The 22,575-nt window shown below is 43.2% G+C and overlaps 1 protein-coding gene across 1 annotated transcript in view; it reads right to left on the reverse strand.

The window, feature by feature from the left end:
* Window positions 1-3,833: 3,833 nt before the first annotated feature.
* The window catches only part of kcnh4a (potassium voltage-gated channel, subfamily H (eag-related), member 4a), a 22,964-nt gene continuing 4,222 nt past the window's right edge, over window positions 3,834-22,575 (reverse strand). Inside the window, exons 2-16 of the mRNA XM_030793955.1 lie at window positions 16,535-16,768; window positions 15,712-15,843; window positions 15,416-15,540; window positions 13,400-13,661; window positions 12,616-12,773; window positions 11,556-11,763; window positions 11,173-11,367; window positions 9,933-10,132; window positions 8,314-8,563; window positions 7,661-7,860; window positions 7,353-7,391; window positions 5,867-6,222; window positions 5,384-5,469; window positions 5,043-5,119; window positions 3,834-4,754 (exon numbers count right to left, since the gene is read on the reverse strand). Of these exons, the coding sequence (XP_030649815.1) occupies window positions 3,834-4,754; window positions 5,043-5,119; window positions 5,384-5,469; window positions 5,867-6,222; window positions 7,353-7,391; window positions 7,661-7,860; window positions 8,314-8,563; window positions 9,933-10,132; window positions 11,173-11,367; window positions 11,556-11,763; window positions 12,616-12,773; window positions 13,400-13,661; window positions 15,416-15,540; window positions 15,712-15,843; window positions 16,535-16,768 (3,443 nt within the window). The remainder of the gene's footprint in view (window positions 4,755-5,042; window positions 5,120-5,383; window positions 5,470-5,866; window positions 6,223-7,352; window positions 7,392-7,660; window positions 7,861-8,313; window positions 8,564-9,932; window positions 10,133-11,172; window positions 11,368-11,555; window positions 11,764-12,615; window positions 12,774-13,399; window positions 13,662-15,415; window positions 15,541-15,711; window positions 15,844-16,534; window positions 16,769-22,575) is intronic.

The following is a 22,575-nucleotide window of genomic DNA, read 5'->3' on the forward strand; positions in this document are numbered from 1 at the left end:
GATGCGGTGCAAGAATATGTAAAAAAAAAAAAAATAAAAAAAAAATGTTCGGATTGTTGAGGAAGGTAAGCCCACCGCAGCGACTCATTTTACAACGTTTGAGTGAGGATATTGTTATATGCTTAGCTTATTCACACGTTTACTATACCTATGATAACACACTGAAGACCAAGTAAGAAAAGCTGTAACTTGTAATTATATAGACTGAAACGTCTAATGTAGTTGCCGGTCTTCACCTGGCGATGGCACTGAAGACTACAGTAAACTGGAGTTATAACGATCGGGTAAATATGTATGATACACCTGTACCGATTCAAGCAGAGTGTGTCGGACAACATTTGGCAGGGAATTTCGACTGAATCGATACGGATACATATGTACCGGTTATAAAACTGATTTCCTTTTTCACTGTGCGTTTCTCTCTGTGTGTCGCTCTCTTCTCCTCACCTCTGTCCTTTTCTGTGCCTGTCAGTTCCCGTGAAGGACGCATGTTCTCCCACTCGTCAAAGCAAAACATTTTTTGCCCCACATTGCTGAACTTGTCGAACAGACAATGTCACGCCAAATGTCGAGTCACAGAGTCAAAGTTTCTGATGCAACAGCAAATGTCCCTGAATCCTTAGAGTGCTCCCACTCGTGCTGCTTTTAAACATTGTTAAGAAACATATATCAAATAAGACAAACAGAGTTTCAAACAGGATATTATCATGTCCAGCAAAATGTGAATGAGGCCATTGTAATGTACCTTACATTTTTTTCTTTCTCCCTCCAACAACCGGTTTGTGTTGATTTATGCCTGTTGGATTTTTCTTGCAAACGACATCAAACAGCTTGCACTACATTGAATCGTGTCGCAACAGGGCTAAATCGTGTCATGTCGTATCTAATAGTTGGCTGCTTAAAATGTGTCCTTCACATATCGGATCGTTGATCATGTATCGAGATGGATTTTCGGATGAGAAATGTACACACCCCCCTACTGAAGGCCATCACTGGAGGGGAAGTCGTGCTCTCCTTTTTATACACTGACCAGATCAGTATATAAAACGTCAAGTCACTAGTTCATCTCTAACTGGTTCAGAAAATCAGTTGACCTTGCTAATCTCCGTTGAGCCTAACACAAAATTAGTAGGCTACATTTTCTTGTTTATTTAACAAGACTTATAAATACTCGCATATGTTTGTTAATTTGCTTATTCAATACTTTACACACTTCGCCAAGCAATTAAATTTGACATTCTCCCTGCGTTAAAAAGACAAAGCAACGAGCAACCCGGTAATTACCATCGACTAGTACAACACATAATTAAATATGCAGTAGATCATTCTAGGCGTGAGGGTGGACCGTGCTACGCACAAACCTATTCTTAAAACTTCATGCCACAAGTCGCGGCAAGTCAGGTAACTCAGTGCGTCAGCCACCCCGTTATTAACGTCAATAGTCAATAGTACTTCCTAAAGCTATGTCGGCTTTTTGTTTCGTAGGTTGATCTGAAATCGTTCTTTGTAGTTCAGTTGTTATAAAGGGAAAAGAAAACATGAAATATAGGATAAATATTTTTTACAAATAAATTCTGTCAAGCACAGTTCTGTCAATATATAGTGCATTATGTTTTGATAAAAGCCTGAGATAAAACGTGTTCTCTCTCTCTCTCTCTCTCTCTCTCTCTCTCTCTCTCACACACACACACACACACACACCCCCACCCCCACCCCTCTATTTATGTATGTGTCTTGGTGATTGGTGGTCTGTTATTAGGAAGAAGAAACTTTGTCCCCCCCCCCTTCCTTCACAAAGACAGTTTATTCCCTAAAACAGTCTGAGTAATCTGTGTCCTTATTAAACTGATTTAAAGCGGTTTCCCCATGGAGTAGAATCCACGAATGGCTATTTTTATAGATAACGAGGAGAGCGCAGAGAGCCAATGTATTCCTATTGTGTGGGCAGGGAGTGCAGCGCGGACCAAATCATCTCACCCACTGTTCTTCACCATCTGCCACTCTCCAGCTGTGACTCAAATATATGGAGGCTTGTTTTTTAACCCTGTTGGCAAATTTACGCTCCCAACAGCTAAAACAACAACAACTACACCCCCAGCTAGATAAACAGTATGTGTTCTAAAGTAGTCAGAGCCCTCTTAAGATGTGTGTGTGTGAGAGAGAGAGAGAGAGAGAGAGAGAGAGAGAGAGAGTGTGTGTCTGTGTCTGTGTGAAAGATCGGAACGCAATGTTTCTGAGGCTATTCCACAGTCAGGTAATCTGTAGAGGGAGCCTCTAGCTAATAATGTGGGTGAGTGAGAGCATCGTGTAAACATCACGAAGAGTGAACGAGAAAAAGAAAAGGAAAGCAATGTAACTTTCTGTAGCTTTCCTGTGTGTTGTCGCGTGTGTGAGAATGTGTGTGTGTGGTGAGGTACATGCAAGCATATATGTGCATATATGTTTGTCCACCATATAACGGAGCAAAGGATCATTAGTGCTCTTCCACAGATGACTAGACAAGCCTCCAACACAAAGTAAATGAAAACATATAAATAAACAAAAAAATCTTGTCTTTTATTTCAGTCTCACACTGTCCACAGAAGACTGGAAAACAAACCCCTTGTCACGCAAACGCCCTCGAGTCCCTCCGTAAAATGTCACGTGCTGTTTTCCACAGAACATTTTCATGTACCTTTTACGAACCGAGAGATTGTCGATTAGCGGAGTTTGGAGCGTGAGACGCGAGCCTCTGAAATGATGAGGGAGCAACAAATTTGAAGGGCTATTGGTTAACAAAGCTTCACTTTGGTTTAGTCAAATAATGGAGAATGTTCAATGAGAATTTTAACGTGTTACATCTGTCTAACACTTAAATGACTCTGTCTTCAAAGTTTTAGCATAACACAAAGTGACCCCACCAACAGGCATTTGGAAACACACACACACACACACATTTCTACTGTAAGCTTGTAACTGGTCACAACCCATTTCAAAATACTGTCATATAGCCTTTTCTGTAACCTTAAGATACACGGTCAAAGTCACTTTAAGCCTTCCTAATGGTGACTGTCAATCATTACTGGTCCTCTGTGTTCAACTCCATATGTCTCTATGGTTATGATGTCACTGCCTATGTTTCCACGGTTATGATGTCACTGCATATGTTTCTACGGTTATAATGTCACTGCATATGTTTCCATGGTTATGATGCTTTATGTATCTCTCATGAAAATTTAATGAACAGCTTCATGCGATTAAGAGGAGTTTAGAAATACATTTTGAAGTTAAATATTCGCCTTTAATATTTACGTCAGACCTGAGCAATTTACAGCCGTACAAAACCAAGGGTGTTCAGTTATTATCACATTCAGGGTCAGGGTCACATACTGAATTATTCAGTGTGGATTTTGTGCTTTTGAATTTCTTTCTCTCTCTCTTTCTGTGGTATTGAGGACATTCAATATACAAAAAAAAAAAACATACTTGACAATAACATGAAAAGGAAAAAAAAACAAACAAACACAACAACATACGGCTGAGGTTCGTATTATTATCACCATCATGCAGTGCAGGAATTTTGCATGGCTATTAGGGTGTCACATCTAATGTGCTACTTTTGGCTGAGCATTTGAGACTTTCCCTGGTTGCAAATTAGGTAAATTTAAAACCAGAATGAGTCATTGGAGACATGGTCTCATAGTCATTGTTTCTCTCTGATGTGGGGGATGGTTCTCTGGTTGGGGGGGGGGTGCTCCAAACGGAGGAGTTCATCAAGTCTTTCCAAGGCAGGAGGAGGCTCACTGTCCTGGGCATGAGTTTCTGACATCACATCCCTGGGGTTCCACAGTTCCCTAGTCCCTTTGTCTCTTTGGTTCTGCTGTGGGGTTTGGGATTAGACTGTGAGTGTGAATGGGACTGGATCCCACCAGGTCGTTTTGCCTGGGACCTGTGGGAAAGTGCAACAAACTTGAGTTGCACCCGTCGGAATGCGTGAGCGAGCTGACAGCCGTGTGTGGCTGCGATTGGCCAATGGGTGTGAGCGACGCGTGGATGGGCGTGGTCGTCCCGGACTGCGGCCTCGAGAGATCGGGAGCCATCTGCAAGCTGAGCGAGGGGTGGGATTGGCTCAGGTTGCCATGGGAACACAAGGGATGAGTGTTGCTAGGGGTGACGATGGATGGTCCAAACCCAGCCCGTGGGGGGGCCGCACTGTCCGAACCAGGGTGACCATGGAAAGCTGATGCCAGGCCCAGGAGAGAAGGCCCTGGATGTAGGGGCTGGTGACCCTGGTAGGGGGAGTTAGGTGTTGTTCTGGAGACCTGGTAGAGGCTTGACTGGTTCTCCAATCCAAGAGCGGCCACCCTACCTAGGTCAGAGCAGCACGGCGAGTGGGGGCAGGAGGCGTGAGGGCTGGACGGCCGATGGAGATGTTCCACATCCCCTTCCTGTCCCACCACGGAACCCCTCCCCTGAGCCGGAATCCCGCCGCACCCGCTCCAGCTGCTCCTGGGTCCTAAGGAGTCCCTTCCGGCAGCCTCGGACTGGAGGCAAGGACCAGAGGTCATGCCGAAATTCAGCCTCGACGGCCAGTCGGAGGAGGACGTGACTACGTTGGCATTGGTGGGGGAGGCGGAGAGAGCGTGCAGGTTGAAAGGTGGGTAAGGAGATGGAGAAGGATGGAAATGGGGAAGGGACACGTGACCATGCAGGAAATGCATCATGTCGTGCAGCTCCTTAGTCAGATTAGACACCTCTTGGTTTAGATGGGTCATCTGGAATACAGAGATTAACAGAAACCTTCAAGGAATGACAGAGTGCGCTGAAGGTCTGAGATGAGACAGAGCATATAGCTCTTGAATACTGGAATGCTAACAGTAATCTGGAGTACAACAAAATTCCTGCGAGATGTTTGGTTTGATGCTGTAGTATGTGGCTATGAATGTACTGTATGTGTGTGTTTGTAAGGGGAGTGGTGAGTAGGCCAATAAGAGAGAGTGTGTGTGTGTGTTAGCGCGTGCGCGCATGCGCGTGTGTTTGTGTGTGTTTGTGGTGTTTCGTACCTCTGTGTTGAGTTGGCTGATGCTCTTTCTCACTTCCTCTGTCTCCAGTAGCAAGTTTGCACTCACCTGGAATGGATCTGAGAGAGGAAAATGGGAGATAGGGAGACACATGCTTTAACCCCTCCATCTCAGAACCTCGCAGTCACATCATTTCTCTTCGTTCAATACAACCTGTAATCAATTATGCACCAATCGTGCATCAAACCAGCCAAAATATTACCCATACTGAGACTAAATGCACATTTGCCGCCTTGAAAGCAACCACACCAGCTTCAGCTATGTATTGTTTACAGATGGAAAAGAAAGCTAGCCAATCAGAGCACAGTGATTTTGTCCTTTACCTTTGACCCCTGAGCTGGTCGTGACTTCACTCTGCTCCACGTTAAAGTGAAAAGCACGTCCATTGTCCTCTATCCCATCAACAACCCTACAGAAGACACCACAAGACACAAAGACATGTCTCAGTTCCACATTCACGTGTAGAATTCTATGATGCTATAGTATAAATCCTACAAAACATTGCAATAACCTTCACAGTGGTTGAAGTGTCAACACAGATGGATATGAAAAGAACGCATGTGACTTGGTCTACAGAGCGTCATCCATTACTTTAAAGTGCCATTCTGAATTGACTTGTGATTGTTCTTGTTCGTGGTGACATGACGAACACATGGCAAACAGTATCACAATAACTGAGTCAGAAACTCAATGGTGAGATAAGGACTCAGCAGTTTTATTATGGTTCATGGCAGAGTGACATGCAATCAGACTGAGCTATACATTAAGGATCTTCTATATTTTTTCTATTTCCATGAATCCTTCACCTAGGACTAAGGTCCAGTGGGCTGACACAGCTCAGGGATGGGATGAGCAGTTTAGCTGGCCTATGGCACGAACTCGTGTCCACTCCGGGGACGGGCACAGGACTTGGAGAGAGCTCCTCATTGGCTGGGGGCTGAGGGGAGGGGTTTTGGCCCCGGAAGCCCTGAGTGGGCGAGCGGCAGAGGCGGAGCATGTTGATGTGTCTAAGCTCCTCCCCCAACATGGCTGTCAGATTGGGCTGATGTCCGCCCAACCGTGAGAGCAAAGGCTGCCGACTCCCCTCCTGTCCGCTCTCTTCCTCTTCCTCCACGATGAAGGGCAGTTTGGAGTCAAGCTGCAAAGAGCCATCAGAACGATCCTGCAAGAGAGAGAGAGAGAGAGGGAGGGAGGGAGAGAGAGAGAGGGAGGGAGGGAGAGGGAGAGAGAGAGAGAGAGAGAGAGAGAGAGAGATTTTCTTCTTTACAATTTTGTTTCTTTGGCAAGACACTCTTATCCAGAGCGACTCACAAGAAGCACATTCATGATGAGAAAAAGAGAACACACTCAACTAATGGTTATTCGTTATATTTTGTGCGAGGGAAATGTGAACCGCGGTGTCTTTTGAATGTCAGTCATCAAATATTTAAAACAAACTATTCAAATTTTATTTCAGTGACATTGGACTAGTATATAAAAAAAAAAGAAAGTCAGGGAACTCTGCTTCGTGCGGGTATGCGGAACTTTGTGACGCCATTCGGAGCATTGTTCAGGGCAAGGTCTCTTTCACAAGAGAATTCGGGGAGATAGGAGCAGACAATAGCAATGCCACAATTTAATTCTCACCACAGCAACATTATAGATTCACAAGGACATTAATGGTCCCACGCAAGTCAGCAGCTGCAGTAGAAGAGGCTGAAAGATGACAAAACCACACATACAGGCTAGACTGATATATTGTGATGGAAATATGAACCGGGGAACATCTCCGGGTTTTTTGAGAGACGTTCAATCAGTAAAAACAATTAAAAGACCTCTTAACTGTCATCATCGAGTCAATGGCCATTGTTGGTGAATGGCAGGATTAGTGTGTGTGTTTGTACATATGTGTGTACATGCTTCATCCATTTTGTGAAGGGGTTAGGAAGCAGATGTTGCATATAGATTGAGGGAGGTTACCTGCAACTCAGTCAATCACTTTTCCTAATTTGCTTTGTTATCAAAAGAAACACCACACACACACATGAACACACACACACACACACACACACACACAGAGCAAATATTAATGTCAAATCTCAATTTAAGGTGAGTGGTGGTTTTCCAATTTTGCTTTCTCAGAAGCACAGTAATCCCTTTTGAAGTAACTAAATCTGTATGTGTGTGTGTGTGTGTGTGTGTGTGTATGTGTGTGTGTGAGAGAGAGAGAGAGAGTCAAAGCAGTAAGGGGCACAGAAATTACTGACACCAAAAGGACAGTGTGTGTGTGCCCATGTTTCTGCTGTGTGTTACCTGAGAGAGCCGAGGGGAGCGGGAGAATCTGGCTTGACCCTGTGATAACAAAGAGAAGAGAGAGAGAGTGAAAAATGGTAAAAAACTATAAAAAAGAAAATTCTGAGAAATAATTCGTTAAACAGCTGAGCAAGAACATTATCCAGTTTATGTAAATGTTTTAGTAGTGCCTGTATGTGGAAGGCGGAATGTACTCTCCTTTGATAACATTGGCTGAAAATGGCTAGGTATGTGTGTGCGCGCACGTGTGTGTGAGTGTGTGTGAACTTGTACACGCATGTGTGAGTGAGTGTGTGTGTGTGACTCACCTCTCTAAGGTTATAAGTAAGGTTATGGTGTATGTCTTCTGAGAATCGATTTCCATATTCAGGGTAAAGGTCCAGGACTTCCCGTAGAGCTCTGACACTGATGTACTGAAGATCACAGTAAGTCAGGGCCTTCACATCTGCATTGGCTTTAATGACTTGATCCCTACCAGGCAGATCTGCTCCAATCAGGTCTCCCTTACCTACCCACAAAGACAAAATGACAGATACAGTAACCAGTCAAAATCTGTGTTCTGTCTCTGCTCTGCTTACAAGTTTTTTTTTTTAATGTTTGTTTTTAAAATGCTTAGCGTAAAGTTATATAAACCATAAGCTTTATTTCTTTCTCTAACTGATTATGTAAACCTACAGGTACATTAAAAAAAAGTGTTAACTGGGTGTTAACTGGACTGTGAGCATTACATCTAATTCAATGGTAGAGATTTATGCCAGCATTCACAATTTAACTGAATGACCATAAACCTCTTATTATTGGATGTATGAACCATCAAATAGGATATGAACCTCTTGTCACACATGAATCTGTACAGGCTCCAAATAACACAGCCTGTATGCCAAAACAAACACACAAACAAACAAACAAATAAACACACATGTACTTAATGCAGGCTATTTGTTACGTGAAGTGCACATACCCAAAATGGCTAGCACCATGCCGTCCTTAAGCACTTCCAGAGACCCAGAACAGACGAAGTGTTGAGCGTGTAAAGCGTCGCCATGGCGAATGAGGTACTCGCCCGGCGCGCAGAAAGAGGTCTTAATGTGCAGGGAGAGAGAACGCAGGCAACCCCTGCTGGCCGAGGAGAAGAGCGGCAACTGGAGGATGTCCTTGTTCAGGTGCATAGCGATATCTGCGCGAAGTTCGTCAGGGAAGTCATGCAGAAGCTGGACACAAGGATCATATATGGCGCGTATTACTTACAACGTTCGGTGAGCATAAAGTGCTTGGATCTTGCAACGAGGAGAAACTGATGTAAAAAAAAAAAGAAGAAAAAAAGGTTCGCGTTGATGAAATATCTTCACATGTTTACGGTGTCCAGCGACTGTTGCCTCCAGCCATTAATTCATCCGCTAAATCCTTTTATTTGATTGTGCTAATTGAAAAACTGAATTTTTTATTAATGATGGGAATAGACCTATCAAAAGTAGTCATTTTATTTATTTTGCTCCAAGAAGCAATATACTCAGGTTGTCGATAGGAAGAGTTGCAGCCAGAATTAACGTGACGTGTGTGCTTGTGTACACTTGGGCACAAGGAGTCTGTATGGAGGCTTTCTTAAAACGTGATTTCACCACACGCTGCACGCTAGCAACTGTTGGCGAAGGGTGTTAGAGCCAGAGAGTTCCTGTGAACAGTTTGAAGTGTTTTTAACTGTGAATAAATTAGTGAGGTGACAGCTTGGAGTGCAAATGAGCCAGTCTCAACTGTATGGTATTTATTTATTTATTTTCCCTTAAGCTATCCTACTCTTTGTACTTACTAATTAGCTGTAGTTTCATTTCGTTGTTGGCTAATCAGTTGGACAGCGTTGCCGTTGCCAACAAAGGGCTTCAGTCTGCAAAAGCTTTCTAATGTGTAATTATCAAAAGCAAAAACAAATGTGACCCACATCCAAGAGAATGCTACCATATAATCAGACGTGTCCACATTAAATACCTATTCCAGTAAAGTCTGGATATGTTGCTAAGATTTGATTTGGGTACCACACGTCATTATCGTATTTTTGCTGCATACGGATTTAGCGAGTGTTAGTTTATTACATTTGATATTAAGCTCGCATCGCAATTATCACCCAGGTGGAACACGAGCAATGCCACTAAAACACCTTTGTGTTCTGTTCAGTGTTCTGTGGTTTCTAGCAGTCATTTGTATGGTTACTGAATTTCAACACGCTCTCAAACAAAATTTCAGAGTTAATCCATTTATATGGCTCATAGAAATTGTACAACCACTATTCACCACATTAAAACCTGGGGGGTAGTACACGTTACCTGGTTTAGATAGGCTATAGCATCTTTTAATAACCCAGATCATTATTGATGTCTGCCAAATACCCTACATTATCCTGATTCGATACATTCCACTTCTAATCAAGATATCATCGGTGTACAGATTTAGGTTTTCCTTCAGACCGCTGCAACGGAAGTTTTGTCTGTTAGTCGGCACGTAGTCATGCTTTTTTTGAGCACACTGCACTGAAGCTGAAGCAGTCGTTGAGAGACCAGGTGGTCTGTCACGGGTTCCCGTGCTCACCTCATTGGCGTTGATGCCATTGTTGACAGACCAGGTGGTCTGGAAGTACTCAAGCATGCGCTGCTTTAGCTGCTGGGGCAGGCGATGCACGCGGATGAAGTCTTTCAGATCTTTCATGCGCGTGTGGTAGAGCGAGCGGCGCGAATACATACGCTGGATGATCGCAGTGACATTCCCAAACACCACCGCATGCATTAGAGCTAAAGAGAGAGAGAGAGAGAGAGAGTTGTGTTAATGCTAATATGATGACTAAGCCTTATGATCAGTGTTATTTACACTATCCTTTTAGAGGCAGTGGGTGAGTGGAAATCACCTCATCTGAACCATTACCCTGAAAATCGATGCTTATGTGATCAACCTATATTCAGTGGCACCTGGGACCAGCTGGAACCAAGTCCAGCCCTGTCTTTTGCTTCTACCTCTTCTGCTGCAAAGGCATCAGAAAACAGCCATGGTGAAAATTTTCAGGGCTGTTTGAAACCAGCTAAGTACCTGGATCCTTCACTGAAACCCTCTCACTTTGTCTGCTCTCAGCAGACATTAATGTCAACATCATGATCGTTCAGATGTATTTTCAAGCATCTGACAAGGTTTCTGAGGAAGATCATCTCGTGAGAGGTATCATTTTTAAATATTTTGCTGGGTACATAGTTGCTAGGTAACCACTCGAGGAATCAGATTTGGGACGAATTACGAGAACGTACAGCAGTTTGATCAGGTAACGCTACCCAAAGGAATGTAAAAACATGGGTTCATAATGATAACCAATAGGGTGTCAGTGCTAAGATTGCCACCCATTTGATAAATTGTGGAATCATCAGCAATAGTGTTTCAGATGCTTTATCCTTTTAAAGGACAATATGTTACAGATTGAAACCTCAGTGCTGGTAGAGTGTACATTATTATTACAAACTGATTCTACATTTTACGCTATGAAACAACTTCACTGAAAAAGATAAGTGCTCCATTTCTGAAAACTGAAAACAGGGCGAGTTGGCTTGCTGCCACCAATCATACTTTCACCTCGTGTAGTGTAAAAACCGCGCTATCGAAATGACAGCTTTCACGCGGCCTCACTTTATCAAGTCATCCGTGGACAGCAACTGAGGGAACTCTTTAGTGATTCATCTCTAGCATCTCTGAATGAGCATTCATCGCCCTGAATACCCGAGGTCAAGACTGTTTCACGCCGAATTCGCTGTGGGTGAACTCGTAAGTCGGTCGGCGGAGTCAGACTCACCGCCGATAAGCATGGTGCAGATGGAGAAGATCTTTTCGCCGTCGGTGTTGGCGCACACGTTCCCGAAGCCCACGCTGGTCAGGCTGCTCAGCGTGAAATAGAGTGAGGCGATGTAGGCGCTCCTCATGGACGGGCCCCCGAGGGTCCCGTTTGTGTACGGGGTCTCCAGCCTCTTCCCCAACTCCTGTAACCAGCCTAATGTGGGGAGAGGGAGAGAGAGAGAGAGGGGGGGGGGGGCGGTTGGGGTGGAATCTGATGATTTGATAAGCTATTGATATCATAAAAGAGAGGACAGTTGAGGGAGGAGGGGAAAACAAAGAGGAAATGGGAGAGAAAAAAGAGGAAACTCTTTCTCTCTCTCTCTCTCTCTCTCTCTCTCTCACCTATGTCCCAGGTGACGGGGTCGCTGCTGGTGAGCTCTTTGCGTCCGATGACGTACCACACACACGCCAGCCAGTGAGCCAGCAGAGCAAAGACTGACATTAGCAGGGTCAGTACCACAGCGCTATACTGGGAATAACGATCCAGCTTCTGCAGCAAACGCAGGAGCCGCAGTAAACGCACTGTCTTCAACAGGTGGACCAGGGAGGTCTGTGACGCACACACACACACAATCACACACACACAAACATATTTACACACACACACAGAAAGAGAGAGAGGGACATTAGACTACATTTTTACATTTGTTCTAATTTAGCAGCCGTACAATTAGGAGATGAAACAGATGTCTCGTTTGAGAGGACAGCAAAGACACACATGAGGACACACACACACACTCACACACTCAGCATACTCATTACTGCAAAAGGGCATTCTAGACACATTGGCACACAAACAACTAGGACTGTGGTGTGCATTGTGTGCGTTTGGGTGTGTGTGGGCGATTTAGAAATGCTTAGAAAAGAGAGACCCATCAGCACTGCAACCACTGATTCCCACTGTGTAGGAGGACAGGCAAACAGAAATGGCTCGAACGAAAGAGTTTGGGTAGCAGCCCTCATTCTCTCTCTCTCCCTCTCTCTCTCTCTCTCTCTCTCTGAGATAGAAAACAGTTCATGTACATAGATACAATAAATGTGCAGACAGATAATTATATCTGAGGAAAAAAGAAAGCGATGAAAGCAAGAGATGACATCACAGAAAAAAAGAGCACTCAATAAAATGATCTAAAGGATTACTGAACAAATTGTCTGAGCACACACACACACACACACACACACACACACAGATATACACGTACACATAGACACCCACACTCAAACACATACGCACGCGCTCACGCACCTAATTTTGCGCAAACACACACACACCAACACACACACACACACAACGAAATTTTCAATTCCAAACACACACGCACATTCACACAAATATACGCAAATACACATACACGTACGTGCACGTACCCACACGCACACACAGACACACACACACCCTGACGACGGTGACGTTGAATGCGTAGAGCAGGTCAAAGGGCAGCGCAGCGATGAGGTCGAGGAGAAACCAGGTGGCAGAGTAGTGCAGACAGATGGAGCGAGCGTCGTACACCACCTGACCGGCCGGCCCCACGTAGGTGGTGCGAAAATTTAAGATGATATCTAAAGCAGAACAAGACGACGCCTTATTACTTAACTAGCACGCGTGTAATAAACAGTTATTACATGTTAGTTATACGTCGCCATTGAAAAGTTTATACGGGTTTAAGTTTGCGCACCTGACATCCATTCACTATATCTGTGTTTGTGTGCATGCGTGTGCGTTTTGTATGACTGTGTGTGTGTGTGTGTGTGTGTGTGTGTGTGTGTGTGTGTCTGTGTGTGTGTGTCTTTGGGTTTGTGAGCTGGATCATGAGAAAGAGTCAAGGTGCAATAATCAGCTTGTCTTCACCTTGTTTGTGAGTTGAGAGTTATGGCACTTTGACTGTGGCAGACATTCACACCATTTATGAGAAAGAGGAGACAAGAGAGCGAGGGAGAGGAGGTGAGGAGAAAAGGAGAAGATGAAAATGTAAAAGATGGAGGAGATGAGGTTATATGGCGAGAAGGAATTGAGAAAGAGTTTTTTTTTGGGGGGGGGGGGGGGGGGGGGGGTTTAATTGCTGGGTCTGACAAATATCATGTCACCGTGTGGGTGTTAGCAAAGTTGCCATGGCAAGTTGCCATAGTAATTTCCAACAAGTGAACACGTTCTCGCGAATGTATTTATATATTTAGATATATCTCACCGAGGATAAAAAGCATCTCCACGGCTATGTCGCTGACAATTGTGCTCCGATAGGTGGAGTCACAGTCGGGGTTGTCGTGGTTACCGTCGTCGGGGGCGGAGAAACAGACGTTGTACGGCACGGTGACCGCCACGTAGAAGGTGGCCAGGAGGATGAGCCAATCCCAGAGGGCCTTGCAGACGCTGTAATGGAGCAGAATGAAGCGGGACTTCTGGACCGACGCCACCTTGTATTCCGGGAGAGTGGGTTGGGAAAAAACATTCTGCCAAACGCAAAACAAATTTTAAAAGTTACAGGGTAAAACAAACTTTTTCAAACAGTAGACATTCTGTTAGACCAAACTAAATTGGTGCTGTCTGTCCAGACGTGTGGATTTTTTTTCCTTTTTTTTGGGGGGGGGGGGGGGCAAAAGTGTGACATGCCCACAAGGTGTATCGTGAATAAAAGGACATTTCCACAGTGAAATTAGGTGACTTGGACTCTGAACCGAGACATTACCAGAAGAATGAGAACTCATGGGAAAACATCCTGATCAGACTTGTGGCGGTTGAGGTGGAATTGTTTGGGGACCATGGCAACCATGTATCATGTACGAACAGTTCTAAGAGGGGTCTTGCGATGACGGCCACTGTACCTCATATGTAATCATCTCTCCAATAGAGATGAGTTCAGCAATGTAAACCCACAGAACTGCAAATAATCACCCAGTTTGAAAGAATGGAAAATTCCGGTGTATCTCTCTTAATCAGCACATCATTAACCCTTAACATTCCGGAGCAGGCAGTCACTAAAAATATCGAGGTCAGAACCCAAACCGCATTACTCTTCAACAGAATGTCCCTAACAGACACATGACTCCTTCATGAAGTCTAAAGACCAAACACAGTGAAAAGAGGAACCTTCATTATAAGGAGATGAGGGGAGGAGAGAGAAGGGGGAACGATTAGCAATCGCGCAAAAAAGAAAGTGTTCTCTGTATTGATTGGCTGCGGCCATGCATGTGAACAGCAGCATTAGCACCACAAAGGAAAAACATGAATGAACGAGATGCCACAAAGAATGTCATCACACACAGCGCATGTGATCAGTGTCGCCCTGAGAATTTCCCTGTTTGAAAAAAACAAACAAACAAACAAAAAAACAGGAATAACTAAACATAGAACAGCCAGTTTTCAGCACTTTGTGTGGTTAACTGCTCGTTTTGAGATGACATTGAATAGCACTTAATGCGAGTGGCATTTTCTGTCTCACATTTTCAGAGTACATCTTGTTATCTTAAAGGTTGAGTTATTTTAACATTTCAAACGTCGGAGCAGACGCAGGCTTCTGAAAGAGCGCAGTACTGCCTCTGTCTCTCAGAAAAGGCGCAGAGAAAAAAGGATTGTGAATTTAAAAAGGGAATAAAAAAGCAAGAGAGAAAGAAAGAAAGAAAGAAAGAAAGGAAGGGAAAAAAAAGATTCCCCATCCTCTTTCGACAAGCACTTCCTGTTGATTAACGAGACGCCTGCATCCCCTGTCATAAATGAAACATCCATTTAAAAAAAAAAAAAAAGACTTCACTCTGTCTTCAAGCATTACGGATGCTGTAAATAGACTAAAAATCTGGACCTCAAACCATTGGAAAGGTCTGTTTCTTATATGCTTCATTATAGGAATCTTGTTTCCTAATGACAGACATTTGTGGACGATTTTTAAAAATTACAATCATGATGAGGTGGAGAAATAGGACTGATGATGACTGTATTGAATTGAATTCTGTTTTTAATGATGCTGATGATATGAAATTGGTTTGAGGAGACAAACTGACCTTATTAATGTAAAAAAAAAAAAAAAGCCTGAAAGACTCTATCAGCTGTGTCTTGTTGGTACATGTAACCAAAATTGAATTTCAGGATAAATTTGTCCAGATATGTTGTATCCATTTTGGAGCTATTTTTGTATATACCTCCATTTAGGAGCGACACACTCCAATCTTTTCACTTGTCGTTTAGGGATCGCGTCGTTACGATAACTCACATTAGCCAGTTTGCCTTTGCTCCTATTGGTGAATTGACTGGTCAGGTGATACAGGACGCTCCGCCCACGCTCGCGGGCTCGAGTAAAATGGGAACTGCTGAGTTTCCGACTGTGAGGTCCATCATCTGGAAAACCTGCGTAAAGAAGAAAAAAAAACGAAAAAAAAAACGTCCATCTGATGTCGTTCATCTCATGAATTTGGTCCCCACGCCTTAGAACAGAAAATAATCATGTGCCGCTCTGTACAAGAACGTTAGCTAAATTAATACATTTAAATGTCACAGTCTGTTCCTTACCCTGTTTCCTGGAACTGTGATGACTCCTGCCGTGGGAGTCTGTGATGTCTTTGAAGGAGAAAAGGAAGAGAACCACTTCTCCCTTCTCATTTTTGATTGGCACAATATCCAGAAGGCACCAGAACGGGCTTCCTGAACAGAGGAGAGGAACCATTGATGAGTTCCAAATGACATTCCTCTTACCTGTGCACCTCATGCTAAAAAGGAGGGTTCTGCAAAAAAGGAGGGCTCTGCCCTACACGGTAGTGCAGTTCGTAGGACACAGGGTGTGATTTAGGACGCGTCCTTTAGATATACCATATTGTTCAAAACCGCTGCTCAAGTAGCCATCGGCCTCCACTTTGCTTTTTTTTTTTTAGTTTCAGCTCAACACAAGACCATGTGATTCAGCTAATTATCAAGTTTCGGTTCTACACAAGCAGACAGGGCTCAGGTCATTTAATAAAGTAATGGATGATTTGTAACAAAACGTACTCGTGCAGAGCTGAGACAAAATTGAGAGGAGCAGGGGGGATTAGGAGGGCTGAGTAAAGAAACACTGCTTTCAGTGGCATCTAAGAACAAAACAAGTTGGCCTCTTTTCTTAAAATATACATAAAGCAGGGTATTAAAATATTAATGACACAGATTTCTTGTATTTTTATACTTGGTACGTTTTGGTGGTGAGGGATCTCACTGAGGAAGTATGGTTTTAAAGTCAAATGCACGTGGAGACTTATTAAATTTAATGAGAACTTTGAAAGTCGACGTGAAGAAATTCCTGGTTTTGCCAAGGTGCTTTGTAAAGAGGTGTCACGGTGGAATGTTTGTTTTCGTTTTTTACCGTTTTTCCTGTAGTAGCGGACCTCTGCCTGGAATTCTCTTTGGCCGTCCAAGGCTTTCTCGACCTGCTGCGTCACCCTGTCGCTCGTTTCCTGTCCGTGCAGGAAGTGACACTTACACGTCTTCTTCATGACCTCTGTCCGCGAGAACCCAGTGAGATCACAGAAGCCATCTGAGCAGTACACAATAGGGTAACCACGGCTACCCTGGGCATTCCCCAGGAGGAAGTTACTATCTGTGACAGCCAATAGGAGGAGGAGTAGGGGGCAGGGTTAAACAAAGGGGGAGGGAACAAGAGAGTGAAGGAGAGAGGATTTATCATTCATAGGGCATGACACACTAATCACTGCAGCAATTTTAAGTTTAACAACTGCAAGTACATGACTTACATCTCCAGGATGTTACACCTGGCTCACAGTGCACAGGTACGAAGAACTCACTGAACACTCCCTTTGCATCGTGTTCTAGTTTCTTTGGCCGTTTCAGAGATGAACCTTCCAGAAAATGCCTCTCTTGGAGACCGTTCTCATAAAGTTCATATAACACCGCTCAGGTTTGCCCGTTCACAGTGGTTCTTTATCTGACAGTTACCAAGGAGAAGCTCATTATACTGAACAACCTGAATAGTAGTCATGTGTTCCATTAATTTTCCACCGCAAAAAAAAAAAAAAATCTGCAAATGAGTATATTTCACTCTTTTTTTTTTTTTTTTTGGACTTATAATATGACACATCCTTATGTACTAGGAATCATGCTTTTCTTCTCAAAAGTGTTTCTGAGTTGGAAATGAAATGAATAATGGAGCCATTAAAAAAAAAGAAGATGATTTAACATAAATCGATTTGCAATTTGACTCGAGATTTACAGAGGGAGTGAGAGAGAGAGTGAGTGAGAGAGAGAGAGAGAGAGAGAGAGTTCTTTTTATGTCTTGGACGAAGGAGCGAACACCCAAAGCACAGCTTTGTGTGATAGCTTTAGACGGCTGGTGAGAAATGCTGGATTATTAGCTTGACAGGGCCAAACTTTTGAACCGCTCCATAACACAAAGGCTTCTAAGTAGGCAGACTACAATACAACCTGGATGAGACCAATTTGACTTGAGTTGAATGGCTATGACACAAAGAGAAAAATTAAAGTGCTGTTGAACACGGACAGCTTACATAATATTTTTTTTTTTTTTTTTTTAAATTAAAGTTACTTTGCAGTTAAAGTCAAACTCACACAGGGGTGTGCTGAGAAAGGCAGTGAGCCCTGGACTTATCCACTGGGACCGGCCCACGGGAGACTGGTTATGGGGATGGGTCGGTGAGGGTGGATTACATATGTACAGTCTATACGACAGTCAGTTACGGTTTGGGGGGGGGGGGTTCAATGTAATTCCATATGTGTTTTATGCAACCGTAAACCTACACAAAAATATATATAAATGTTTATCACATTTTGTGTCGTGTTTTGAGGTGAATAACACTCCAGAAATTTTTGTTGTTACTTCATCTTCTTTTTTTTTTATCTTTCATAGAAAATAAAACAGCCATAAATCTTACATTCTTACTAATTCTTACTTACTGAAAACAAATGAAAAAAGTCCTAAAATGAATACAGTGATGATGTCCTAAAATAAAAACGTAACATTGCCTATATCTGAACTGATGTATTTCACTCGGGTACTAAAGTATTACACGTATTCTCAAACAAGCCAAATAAGACAAGCAAAGAATATAATGAAAGAAAATGACACAAACAGCTTTTGTTTGTTTTTGCTGTTTATTTGTCGCTTTTTGATGAGCCAGCCAAAAAGGCCTAACCTGACCTTCAATGCCTACTATCGTAGAACCTTTCTGAGGAGATCACTTCTTCTCTGCAGCTTTGTCAATGATCACATCAGCGTCCTGAGCGAGCAGAATGTCCCTCTCTGTTGCCGTCGAAATGATCTTGTGAGGGTTTGCCTCTGAGCCTGTATTTATTGAACTTGAGCGTTTACAATGTGTTGTGTCTTCACAGGCGACCTGAGTGATACTGGGTAAGCAGAAATTTGTATGCTAGACCAAGGAGGCGACGGACATCTGTCAGCACATTGCGCGACATGAGAATTCGGTAGCAACACTGTGTGGTCGTTTTGTAACCGCAAGTTACAGCAGTTTTAACCGAACACGTAGCCTAGCCTATAATTTAACGTCCGTCTCAACTCCTCAGTCTGCTCCTCGAAAATAGCGTTGCTGGCAACCTGAGAATGCTGATAGCCTTCGTGTCGATTTTTTGGAAGCCTGTTTCCTTTTTCTGTCATTTTTTTCAGCCCCGCCTTTTTTTCTTTTTCTGACATTTTCTTGTCCATGGCTTTTGTTGGTCATCTCACTGCCATGCGCTACTTTTGGATTAGCGTGGAATGTTAACGCGCATTAACTAACTTGGTTGTGATTGGCCAGTGAGCCCAGTCTCAGAACAGGCACGCACCCCGAATGACAGGCACACAGAGAGGTCCGGCAAAGAGATAGACAGGGCCGGTAAAAACTTTATGGGTTTTTTTTGGCGGCCCACTGGGATCTGTCCCGGTATGCCCGATGGCCGGTACACCCCTGAACTCACGTAACCAAATAAGACTAATTGGTCCTTGAACGTGTATGAAGTTGTACAGTGTTCTGATTTAATCCAGGTAACATGGATCTGGCTGACTGTCTTCGTGACAAGTCGTGTTAAGGAAACAGACACAGAGAACAGCTACTGAGAAGAACAGGACATGAAGTGAAAGAGGTAGGGACATCACATTCAGGTGTTCTCTCTCTCTCGCTCTCTCTGTCTCTCTCTCTTTGTCGTTCAGGTCTAATTAACCTTAACCTTCACTGGGCCACACTGTTCCATTGTTGCTTTGCTCTGGACTTCTGTGTGTTTGTGTGTGTGTGTGGGGGGGGGGGGGGGGGGGGGGGGAGTGTATGTTCTTTGAACAGCCATTGTGCGCCCAAAGTCAGAGAGTCTGAGAGACACAAAAGAGAGGACACAGAAGTAAAGAGAAATAGAGGAGGGAATGAGAGGATCTGTCACTTTGTCAAAAACCTCTCTCTTTCGCTCTGCCACTGAGGGATGTCCAGTTCTGGAATGGCTCTGATTTCTTACCAACGTTTCATTTTATCAGAGGATTTATCATCACTTCTTAAAGTGAGACAAAAACCAAAAGTGAACAAATATCAAACTCTCCACATCTCCACTCACAGAAATGGGGTTAGACACGGTAGACTAATTATCATCAATGTGTCCCAGACGTTTCATGTCTCAGTCAGTTTCTCTCTCTCTCTCTCTCTCTTTCTCTTTCTCTCTCTCTCTCTGATTTTCTCTCTGTCTCTCTCTCTCTCTCTCTTTCTCTCTGATTCTCTATCTTTCTCTCTGATTCTCTCTCTCTCTGATTCTCTCTTTCTCTGATTCTCTCTTTCTCTGATTCTCTCTCTCTCTCTCTCTCGTTCTTATTCTTTCTATTGTTTCTCCACCGACGAGAATGCTTATTCCTCTCTTAATCCATTTTTAACAACTTCTCACTGCGTTCTAATCTGTTCTTGGTTTCACTTCAGTTTTTTTTTTTTTAATTTCTTATTTTGTTTTATGTCTTTATCATTTTCATCTTGTCTTTTAATGTATTATTTCTTTCGCTCATCTATTTTATCTCAGTTTTACCTTGGTTATCTAGTTTTTGTTTTCTATCTGCTATTTCTTTCTGTTCTTGTGATTTTATGTGTTTTCTCTGAGTCCTGCTTTCACACATACTCCTTATTCCTCTTATCCATGTAGACTTGTACTGATAATCCTTCCGCCTCGACTGGAAAGCGCTTTTGGGTCAACTCCTGTTGTTTTTAAATGTGCTATATAAATCAAAGTGGCTTGACTTCACTTGACTTATTGTTGATTTCCTGTTCTTTACGTTTTAAAGAAGTTCTAATCTGCTTATAAATTGGACATGAGCCCAAAAGAACCAAAACGAGTGTGTTTCTATGACAACCTCACTAACCATTTCACCTAGGCCTCAATGAGGTGGTGATTATGTAAAAGCTGTGCTTTTTAAGTGTGTGTGTGTCTGTGTGTGTGTGTGTGTGTGTGTGTATGTAAATCTTTATTACAGAGGGAAACGGGGATATTTGCATTAAATGTTTCATACAGTTTGCATTAATATGCATGAGTCTTAGAGTGATTGCATATGTTTTATTGTATGTGTACCTGTGTTATTGTCTGGGATTCCTGAAAGTTTATTTCTTTGGTTGTTGTGTATGTGTCAGTGTGTGTGTGCGCATTTGCGTCTGTGTGTGTTTATTTGTGTGTGTGTATGTGTGTGTGTGCGCGCGTGTGTGAATGAATGCGTGTGTGTGCGATTTCGGTGAATGAATGCGCGCATGTGAGTAGAGTTTAATTTCTGGAGCCTCTGGCTTCCTCTCCTAAATATATCCAACCCCCTTTTCAGTCAGGACCCCCAGCCATGTGCTGACAGCCCCCCCCTCCCCTTTCCACACACTCACACTTCTCTCTGCTCCACTTTAACAGCTCCTTATTTTAACTCGCTCTCAAACTCTCAGTCAGATCTGCAGCTGGTCTCTATTCAAATGTGAAAAGAGAGACAGAGAGTGAGTGACAGAGAGAGAGAGAGAGAGTGAGAGAGAGAGTGAGAGAGAGAGAGAGAGAGAGAGAGAGAGAGAGAGAGAGAGAGAGAGTGAGGGAGAGAGTGAGGGAGAGAGAGAGAGAGATGAAGAGGTGCAAACTGAATAAGAGCCAAAAGACTCTGACAGAGTACAAAGTACGTAACCAAGTTTAACAACTGTCCAAACACCTGCGAAACTAAAACTAAACGCATTTTTAATCTTCATCATTTCAACTTGGTTTATCCACTCATTTAAGGAACATTTCCTCTTCTTTCTCTGTGACAATAGTAATAATTATTATAATAATTCAGATAGTCTGTATAATTTATTGGTAATCTCAAATTCAGAAAAGCTGGGGACCATCTGACATTGATAAAAAAAAAGCAAAAAACATCAAAGGAAATCCAGCGATACAAAAAAAAAAAAGAACCTTTATGATAAACCCTCTTTCAAACAGATTTTAACGTGCTATTGTTATGCCAATCAAACAACAACAACAACAAAAAAAAAGACAAAAAAAAAAAAACCCTCTTCAGCGACGTGTCTTATGACAGCCTGATTGTAAATCATCAGTTGTTTACCCTTCAGCGCGGAGTAAACACATGGCACCGATGCAATTGGCCCGTTCTATTGTCCGTAGACACAATGGAGTGTTCTGCGGCCCTAGCGCTGTCGGACCCGTACAGCACTTTCATTATCTGACCGCTGTATTCAACGTTGAGTGGGGGGATTAAAAAAAAAAACAAAACAAGAAGAGGTTGAATGGACTAGATATCCATCCTGTTGAAAGAGAGAATGAATAAATAAAGGCGCTAAACAAGCGGACCGACGGCCCTTTGTCGCGCGAGTTCGACACAAAGGGACGACTTGAACCTGATCAAATATGTTCGTGTGTAATGGGTTAAACGCTGTTTAAATGCATGATTAGACGGGCCGTGCGGGAGGGGGGGGGGGCGGGGGGCGGTTTTTGTTCGCGTTTGAGCGAGATCTTTCCGGATACTTCACTGAATGGGCGTCCATGAGGTGTGTTTGGCGTTCCTGACAATACTGCAGTCAGACGTGAGCAGAGGTCACGAGATGAGTATTGTTATAGTGTGTGTGTGTGTGTGTGTGTGTGTGAGAGAGAGAGAGAGAGAGAGAGAAAGAGTGAAAGAGAGAGAGAGAAAAAGAGAGAGAGAAAAATAGAGAAGTGTAGTGGGCGGGTAATTAGGTACACTCTGCTCACGCCATCTTACTGAGAAAAAAACTTTTTTTTTTTTTCTAGTTTGTGACATGGACGCTTCCTGAGGACTTTCTGATGCTTTTTAACACTAATTGATAATCAGATGAACACCCATCGGGATATGCAAACGCAGAAGCCGTTATCATCAAACTAAGACAAGATGCTTCCTTCCAGTATCCTGTTGCTATGGTAATATGGAGAGTGGAG

The sequence above is a fragment of the Chanos chanos genome, chromosome 16 (genome assembly GCF_902362185.1).
Source record: "Chanos chanos chromosome 16, fChaCha1.1, whole genome shotgun sequence".
NCBI lineage: Eukaryota > Metazoa > Chordata > Actinopteri > Gonorynchiformes > Chanidae > Chanos > Chanos chanos.